Source organism: Ambystoma mexicanum, chromosome 1p, assembly GCF_040938575.1.
Source record: "Ambystoma mexicanum isolate Mex_15411 chromosome 1p, UKY_AmexF1_1, whole genome shotgun sequence".
Classification (NCBI taxonomy): Eukaryota; Metazoa; Chordata; class Amphibia; order Caudata; family Ambystomatidae; genus Ambystoma; species Ambystoma mexicanum.
The window spans coordinates 62,377,574-62,387,729 of record NC_090921.1 but is presented as its reverse complement, the minus strand read 5'-3'; the positions used below and the strand labels follow the sequence as shown (position 1 = coordinate 62,387,729).

The 10,156-nt window shown below is 41.7% G+C and overlaps 1 protein-coding gene across 1 annotated transcript; it reads left to right on the top strand.

The window, feature by feature from the left end:
• The first annotated feature begins 455 nt into the window (after nt 1-455).
• Nucleotides 456-1,385, top strand: LOC138583128 (olfactory receptor 5M5-like). The gene has a single exon (XM_069655137.1). It carries the CDS (start codon nt 456-458, stop codon nt 1,383-1,385), a length of 930 nt encoding a protein of 309 aa, XP_069511238.1.
• The last annotated feature ends 8,771 nt before the right edge of the window (nt 1,386-10,156 follow it).

Genomic DNA, 10,156 nt, shown 5'->3' with positions numbered 1-10,156 from the left:
GATTAGAACGAAGCAATCCCACTACTCCAACTAGCTCACTGTCCACACTTTCGAAAGAGCCAAAGCTGGAGGTTCCAGCTTCCTCTTTCTAGCGCCAATAAAATGGAATGCCCTACCCACAACTCTCAGAAATAAAACTTCCCATGCAGCGCTCCGCAAAGCTCTGAAAACACAGCTCTTCAAGTAAATAGCCCGCTATAAGCTACACATCAAGAGCTTCAGTTGGTTCGCCTGTAACCTTGGAACCACCAGGATTGAAGCTGCTTAACTTGTATCACTATAATTCTGTAATCTTTGCACTGTCTGTTATCTTTCTACTGTCTTCTTTCCTGTAACTATGTAAGCCCTATGTAACAGCTGTACGATGCCCCAGCCCTTTATAAATGTAATAAATAAATTGTTCAATTTGAAGGAATTATTGCTTTCCCTTTCAGGTTTCAAAACAACATTAAGATATGGAGGCAGGAAATAGAACTACAGATTTCATCATCTTGGGTCTCACAGATCGACGTCAACTTCAGACTGTCCTTTTTTTCGTTTTCCTTCTGATTTACACCATAACTGTGATGGGTAACCTGGGGATTATTGTCGTGATCATGGTAAACTCAAGCCTTCACAAGCCTATGTATTTCTTCCTTGCCAATTTGTCCTTTGTTGATCTGGGCTACTCTACTTCTGTTGTCCCTAAAATGATGATGAGTTTAGCTACTCAGACTAAGTCAATTTATTTTATCAGTTGTGCACTTCAGTTTTATTTTTTTGCATCCTTTCTGATTTCTGAATTTTACATTCTAGTGATCATGGCTTTTGATCGGTACATGGCGATATGTTATCCATTGCACTACACCATCAAGATGTCGCCAAGATTCTGTGTTCTGCTGGTGGTCCTTTCTCATACTTATGGCTTCAGTGATGCTATGACGCAGACCATACTCACATTCCGTTTATCTTATTGCGGGTCACGCAAGATAGAAGGCTTCTTCTGCTCTGACCCATCACTATTAAAGATTTCTTGCAGTGACCTTCGAATTAAACAAACCATGTTGCTCATGTCTGTGGTCTTTAACCTGTCTCTCACACTTTTCTGCATATTAGTATCTTATATCTTTATCATCTCAGCCATCTTACGGATGTCCTCAGCAGAAGCGAGGCACAAAACCTTCTCCACGTGCTCCTCCCACTTGATGTCTGTCCTTCTGTTCTACGGCACCCTCTGCTTCATGTACCTGCGGCCCAACTCTGAGAATTCCATGAATCAGGATAAGGTGGTCGCTGTATTTTATTCTGTTATTATACCCATGTTAAACCCTATGATCTACAGCCTGAGAAACCAGGAAGTGAAGGACGCTCTTAAGAAGGTCTTTCGTAGGAAAAACCATTCATAAAACAGCATTGTCTCACCTTGTATGGGTGATATAAAGCAAGCATTAAAACCACTTGTTCATTATAACAATTGATTTGAACCAGAACAAACACTCCCAGACTCTAGTGCTGCATAAATTGCTAAACAAGTACCAAATAAAACTTTGAAATGATATCCATTCACAATGGTCTAGCATATTTCTATATTTTAATCGTATCAAACCTGCCAGGATTAGTGGACCATAAGAATGGGTAATGCTTTTGCCTGTGAGCTATCTATGTGAGTTAAGTGCTTGCTGCTGAGGTACTGTAAGTCACAGGTAAGTTTACTTGCATCCCTAATCCTTCTGAGGTTGATGCAGTCAGTCCACAGAGTTGGGTGACATTGAAACCTCTAATGTGTAGCCTTGTTGAACACCATGAATGTGGGATCAGGTTCTGTGAAAAAACAAATTATGTTGTACTATATTTAGACAGGCATGGAAATACTTTATATAAAGGAAGTATTCAATGGTCTGCTCCTCGTTCACAGCCTATGGCTCAGAGACAGGTTTAGTGTCCATGAGGTTGATCATGCCGGTGTCCTGAGGCACAATGCTGCTCCCAGGAGCTCATGACACATTGAATGTTTTTAGCAGGACTCCTTACTTGAAAGCCAAAATATTTCTATGCTTAAAATTCCACAGAAAGTTGTCAAATGTACATTAGTGGGAAAGACTACTCTTCATACTATTTCAATTATTCATATATTATTTATGATGGAGAACCGAGAAAATATGAAATGAGCATCATGCTGTAAACTATAATTTACTAAATTGCAGAAAGAAACACAAAGCAAATATGTTTATGATAGTATTAACAATGTCAGCCCCATAATCCCTTCTTCTGCTGGTGACTTCCTCTTCAAATCAGTTCCTCCTCCTCAAATAAGAAGGCCAGTACAGGGCTCACAAAACCACGCTGTGCTCCAGGAGCCACAACCCTAAAAACATACCCTCATCTACACTTCACATTCATTTACTGACACCTAACAACCCCTCCTGCTTCTTGAAAGCCCTTTAACATGGTAGGCTGTTTCTTTGTCCTTGCTTTCCAGTCTAACTTCCACTACCATACTTCTCTGAACAAAATTACAAATCAAATACAGACACACACAAATGACAGTGTCTACAGGAAGGGCCATGTAAGCCAAACTGCTGTGTTATGTTTCAAATGCTTAATTTAATTTCTGCCTGGGGAGGTGGAGACGTTCCACAGAAGCTCACAAATATTCAAAATAAGTCACTGTTGTAGTTTAACTAGTATATTCACTCCTTGTTTTCTTCTGAATCAACATTCTATTCACTCCTTTGCCAACACGATTTACATCCCCTGTTAAATATTATTTTACCTCAAAATACACATTGCTCCAACAATTCAAATTACATAGTCTTAGGCACCTCCACCCACCGAGATATCTGGAGCTGTTTTCACCATTCTACACTCCAACCCTCTCACTCAGGAATGTAGCCCTGGAAACATTGTCTGCCAGCCAGCGTGAACAAGAAAGCCCACCCCATCCCTATTCGAACAAAACAGCAGTTTTGCGATCAGGCAGCCTACGTGTAGCTGGGCACTGAACCTTTAAAAATGTCTTTCATTAAGACATTTAATAATATACTGTTGACTGGTTAGTTTTTACCAGTCTGCTGGAAGGACCTGTGTGGGTATCCCACTGAACTTCTTTAAGACATTTATCATAAAAGCAATGGTTAGGTTTGTTAATTTAATCACCACATCCAACAAACAATATCATGTTTTATAACAATTAATACAAAAATGCTACACAAACATTTTCCTAATCTAATGTACACATCCCCACCTCAAACCTTAGTCCAACACACAAACTACTCCCAGACATCAAGTGCCACATTACAATCTCCCAACAACACAATACAACACATACTAATACATGTTGCCAACCTAAAGCTACCAACAACACGCCAATGCTCTTACACTTTTCCTCTCAAATCCCCCTAACAAGGCTTCTTCAATCTACCTTCCTTTTCAAATCCACCAAAATGCCAAATGCCCACACAAATAACACTCATTCACAATACAAAACCACATACCATAACATAATGCAATGTCAATATATTCCAATGTCTTATTTTATACCACAACCAAAACCTTGGTGTCAAAGAAATACTAACGCAAATCAAAATAGCTATCTTCCCAATTCTTACACAGGGTTCTGCCTACTACATAGGGCCTCATTACGAGTTTGGCGGCAGCCATGGAGCTATTAGCTCCATGGCTGCCGCCAAACCGGGCTCCTTTACCGGGTTCCCTGAATGGGGAATTACCGCTCCATTGCGAGTTCGGAGGGCCCGGTAATTCCTCCCTCAGGGAACCCGGGTCCAGACCTTCCCCATTCCCATTTGAGCCCCCATAGGGATCAAAGGGAATGGGAGAGAGAGCTAACAATGGGCCGATTATGACTGGAAAACATATATGTATTAAACCACTACAGCTGAACTGGTTGAAAAGGTTTTCAACTCCACCCAAGACAGCATACAATACTTATACATTTGAACACATATTAACATAATCCCAATTAGTTCCATTTTAGGGAAGGTCAAAAGACCTGGTTGGTTAGAACATCATCAAACCCACATGGATAAAATACAGTGCCCCCCTCTAATTGGGCAAACACACCCCCTGAAACCAAACCCATCACCGCCCATTTCTGACATCACAATTCAGAAATCCCATGCCTCTCAATAACATCACCATATGCTGACCAGCAGAAACCCTTTGGTTTGACTGGGTAGAACACTACACATACAAAACTAGCTATGCAGCTGCAAGCCTGAACTGGATTTAGTTGGTTTGACGCCAACACAAGGTTCAGCAGAATAGTTCCAAGGTTGGACACCATATGCCAGCTCTCTGATTGGTTCCCCTACTTTCCCCCCACAACACCTTCTATATTCTCACCTTCCTCTACCGACCTGGTGCCAACTCTGCAAGACATTATTGCTGGAAAGAAATTCCTTGATATTTTATTCATTCTTAGAATAGGCATTCTGCCTGGGTTTACGCTGGCAGGGTTGTGTTACCATGGGACAACTTCTCCCCTACCATATTAATCAACATTGCTTGGCATCACCCTGCCATCCTAACCTACACTTGCTCTGTTTGCAAAGGTAAAACAAAGGAGAAATGAGGCCTACAGCCTTTCAATATGGTGTGTCTAGAAGCATCTTTTTGCCAATTATGGCTGCACTGTTATTCAGGTATTGCTCAAAGAAAAAAAAACTACAACTCTTACCTAACAAAGCCCAACCTTATACTCTAACAAACACCCCTGTGGGTGCTGGATCACCTCTCTTCAAACGAAGAATCATGTCTGCACCTCTAATATTCATTGCACACTTCACCATGGTGATAGCCGCTGGAAGTTCAAGTGCGCCTATGAGCCTCTCTAGTAATGGCGCATGTTGTACTGGTGTGCTGTCCGTGCGCAGAAAGCCCTTCCTTTTCCAACATGACAATCCAGCGTGTACCATTGACGTCATGTAGGCAGTGTCAGAGTACACCGTTACTGCCTCATCTGCTTGAGCTTCAAGCACTAATATTAACGCTACCAACTCTGCTACTTGTGCTGAGAAATATGCTTGTCAGTGTCTCAAAGCTTTCCTTCAATTTTACTTTCACCACTGCTGTCCGGTATGCCTCTTATCCATGCTCTGATTGATTGATAAGAACACATCACTGAAGAGAATTTTCCCCCCTCCTAGTGCATTTTCTGTAGCATGGGGTACCTCATCATGATATTCAGTGTAGTTTGAGCAATTTTGCACGTAAGCTCCATCCTTTACTGGCTCTGCTATGAATCTGGCTGGGTTTACCAATTGATACCTGACAATTTTGATTTAGGGGTTTGATATAATCACCTCAACACCAGATGCTCTCTGTGTACTTAATGTGCATTTCAGTTTTTCCACAGAGGGCAAATAGAGTATGCTCAACATATAATGTTACTGTACAGCTCATAGTTATGCTGGTTGATTTCTCAATTGAAAAAGCTGCTGCTGCTAATGCTTGCTCACATGGATAATGGCCTTGCTTTCCTGGGTCTAAATTCTCACTATAAAATGTTAATGGTATGTGTCCCATGGTATTTTTCAGCTGTCATTACTACTCCATTTGAATGGGAAAAAATAGAAATCTTCATTATAATCAGGGATCCCTAACACTGGAGCTGTGCTGAATCCTAGCTTAAACTCATCAAAACTATCTATCATTTCACCTGCCCATGACATGTCAATGTTGTCTTTCTGTGCTTCCTTTGGTCCTTTTAAAAGTGGCCTGACATATGTACTACAGTGAAAGACACATGCTCTACAATAATTGCAAAGGTCCAGGAATTGATGTAATTTGTTCATTGTCTCTGGCCTGCGTGTTTTCAGTATTCCTTCTGCTCTAACAGGTGTTACCTTCCTTCCTTCTTAATATTATTAGCTGACCTATGTATAGAACCTCCTCCTGACAGTATTGCATTTTCTCTTTGTCCACTTTCCCGTCTCTGATAATACTGTCATCAGTTTCCCTGAATCTCACCTGACATTTTTCTAAGTGATGCTACACACCAATATGTCATCCACGTACTGGATGACCGCACTGTCAAATTGTATGTTTCCCAAGTCCATCTGTAACACTCTGTTGAAGACAGAGGGCGATTCACAATAACCCTGTGGTAACCAAGTATGTTTCAGTTTAATTCTGTGGTAAGTGAACAATGTCAAATATTGGAACTTCTGATGTAAGGGAATTGAAAAGAAAGCATTTTTTAAATTGATCACTGTAAAATATTTAGCTTTCGATGAGATGTCGCATAGTATCATAGCTGGGTTTGGCACTAAGGGGAACTCAGCCTCAATTATATTGTTCAGGGAGTGTAAATCCTGTATGAATCTCCATGATGCCCCTGTCGCCTTCTTTACTGTGTACACAGCAGTGTTGCATTTTGATTCTGAAGGAACTAATATTCCCTGTGCTCTAAGGCAGCCATGGTTTCGGAGATACCCTCGTCAGCTTCCTTTGAAATGGTATACTTTTTTACTCATGGTAAAATAGACTCTTTCTTTAGTTTAATTTATACTGCCCCTGCTCCTTTTAACAGCTAAACATCATACGAACTGCGATCTGACCAAGGAAATACAGCCTGCTAGGGAAAAAGACTGGGTGCACCCGCTTTTATGAAAGGCGACAATTTTATTTTGTATACAAAAAGAAAAAGCAACAGGCTATTACCATTCCACTGCCATAGAACACTCCAACTTCTTCCATGCAAGATTCAAGTTATAAACACACAAATCGTCACTCATGCCTTAATCAATATACAGTGTTCATCCCCGCCCTCATTGGCTACTGTCTATATAGATGCTGATGATTACATATAGCTGATTATCCAATTTGTTCCTAGGTCTTCTCGCTCATCTTCCCCACATGTGAGTGACATCCTTGTCCATCATGGGATACTGTAAAGTAAATGGTTAACATCCATTGGCACCACCCTATCTTTTATCCTAGTCATGTGGCATGCACTTGGTTATCAAAGTGTACTCAGTGAGACTTCGAGTTCAGCCTGGTTCTTGCAGACAAAGCAGCCCTTTTCTCATCCCAATGTTGGTACACCCATCATGCCCTCCCCACTGTATGGGCATAATTCTTAGCTTTCCTTGACACAAAAAGTAGATCATGTCATTCTCTGTTTTTCCCTTTATCAGTTCCCCTCCCCAAGGGTGAGAATAGCATCCCACCAATCAATCCAGTTCACAAAGGATTAAGAGCCCATTTCCCTGCACATCTGGTAGTTCAAAGAGAGTGACCGTCATTCTAGGGGGCGCTAGTGCCTTAAATCTTAGTTCATGTTTTGGCATCCCAAGACCTCTGCCCAGGAATACAACCTTGGTGCTAGGCTGCAGCCCTTCGCTTCTTCGGCTGCACAAATTCTTACCTAATTAATTCAAAGGCCTAACTGATGTGGGGGCATATGCATGTTCTTTGCTATGCCTGGGAATCGGGGTGCATTGTTGAAGTGAGGAATGAGGCCTTGTTGTTTTGTGTTTCTGTGAAAACACGGATTCAGACCTACACATAAATGTTCATGTTATGACTGTTGTGTATATATGCATACTATATACTACAGAATTTAATTGCAATACTGCTGATTAACTCCCCCATCTATGATTTCCTATTCCCACCAAGTATCCCCACCTATAACACACACTGCATGCTCATTTACTATATGTTTCACAATCTAAATCATTTGGGAAGGGCAGTGGCCTGAACGTGCATCCCAACATTCCCCTTTAGTTAATCTTTCATTAACTAACCTATCTCTTTCTCGTTGCTGATCTGCTTCATCTGCTTCATCCTTAGAAACCCAAGCTCTACACATAACGCAAACTGCCTCTGTTTCTTGCATACTTTTTCTGGAGTACATGTAAGATATATGCAATCCCCATCATCTGCTAAATGTACCCAATGCTCAGTGTAGTTCTCAGGATCTGGAGGAGGTAATGTTAGTGTCCCTGGGGGATCAAGGGGTTGTTCACTTCTAACCATATGTGGCTTATTCAAATCCTCACTTTGAGCCTGCCCCTATTTTGTGCCCGGGAGAGCTATCCTTGCCCCAATAGTAGCCATCATTTTTCAGATGCTCAGGATAGTCTTGACACAATAGTGGAGCATCATCTGGCACATGCAGAACACCACAAACATAAGAACAAAATATCGAACCAATCTTCAGGTTGCACAGCTGCTTCATTTTCAATTCCAGTCCTCAGCTTATGCAATGCCCCTATGATATACGTCAAGGACCCATTTTCTGCATCATTTGGTGGTACGTACGGGCAACATGACAACCCGATCTTCTTACATACGCCCCCTTGCATTGCCGTTAGGACATCTAGAACACATCTGTTTTGAAGTGTCATCAGCCGGATCACCCTCAGTTCACTTTTGATTGCATTGAGGCCTTGTTCTGTGTCATTCGCCAATTGGATCACCTCCCAGTGAAATATTTGCAGCCACTTGGCATTCTCTGAATCCTGGATTCCTGGGGTCATGGGGGAGGTGAAGTATACTTCTGTTTTGGTGTTCAACTGGTACTTATCTGGAATTGCTTTGAGCAGTTTGGATGATTCTTCCGACAAATAGTTCAATCTTTTCCTCCACAGCTTCAACAACGACTTGCTCTTCTTTTCCTGGGGGCGATGGATAGATGGAGAGATAAACTGCATCAACTCACGTTCGGATGCTATTGTCAAGTACACTTCAGGCACCACCATGATAGCTGAGTGTAGGATTGTCAATGCACAGGTGCCTCGCCAAATAATTGTCAAACTATCCACTGTGTATACATCCCTTTGAGGTACTACTACTACTACCACAACAACTACTACTACTACTACTACTACTACTACTACATTCCCACCCCACTTTATATGGCCTACACATATAATAGCACTAGAAATATATATGTGAAAACCAAAGGCAAACCCACACATAAGTGGATACAACATGGCAGTGCAATTACACACAGAACACACATATTGAACTGTTGAGTTTGTACCTGTTTTGTTTGCATAGGCACTTGCTGTGGTTGTCCTTGCAGTGCTTGCTGTACCTGCTGTGGTTATAGCTCATTTGTCTAAACCTGCATGTGATCTTGGGCATAATATTCCTGTGGTTCAGTATTATACTGTGGAGCATAGCCCATCCTCCCACTTGGAGCTTGCCAAGGCTGCAGAATCAGGAGACACTGGAGAATAGCTTTGTCTGCAAACAAAGAGGAATCTATGTTGTTGTTAGGATCAAAGAAGCTATTTTGAGGTATAATTGCAAGGCACAAGGGGAGCAGATCGATAAGCTATGAACAAGAGACATGTTTCTCTTAGATTAAAAAAACAAATATCTGCAGGAGCCAATTATTGGACAATTAAAAGTGTATAATGTCTATACAAGATGGAGTGAGCAAGTCTCTAGATGCCAAGAGGATCAAGAACACCCAGTATAATTAAATCAAATAGCAGTAAATAGAAGATCGAAATTGACAAATGTGTGGTCTCCTCACACATGATTCAGAAGTCAAAAGCAAGAGCTGTTCATTAAGCTTTGGATGAAGATAGTGATGTACTACACTCCCTTAAATGTTCCGGAACAGTGAGCAGGCTCTAAGGATCCGAAAAGTCAAGGTTGGGTGAGAATGCAAACTAAACAGAGGGTCTATGGGGCAACTTGCTATGAAATGTTGCATAGACCAATCTGCTGCCTGTTTCTCTGCTATAATCATTATTATACAAATTTAGAGGTAGTTTGTGTCAGACACTCAACCTTGCGCGGAGGTAGCACGTACACCTGCCTCCCCATTGGGTCTTGGTGCATGGCTTGGTAATAAACTCAGGCTTCCGTAACCGGCCGGGTAAAGAGGGTTAGGGTCCGCTGGATTGGATAGGTAGGGGGAAATTAGGGTAACCGGAAAAAGGGGTAAAGGAATGGTAATGAGTAGGTAAAGGGGGTTTTAGGAAAGGTCCATCTTGCTGTCCCCTTGTGGGGTTCCTGAGATCGGTGGTACTCTGCCCTTACACTCACTCAGACTTGTTGGGTCTCACGCTATACATATTGATGATAGATGCACATATTACATTACATTTGTGGAAGCGTTCCTATCACGCTCCTTGGGTTGTTCACAGTCTCTACCCTCTGTTCTCCCACACAGACACCCCTGGAACAAGTATTACCA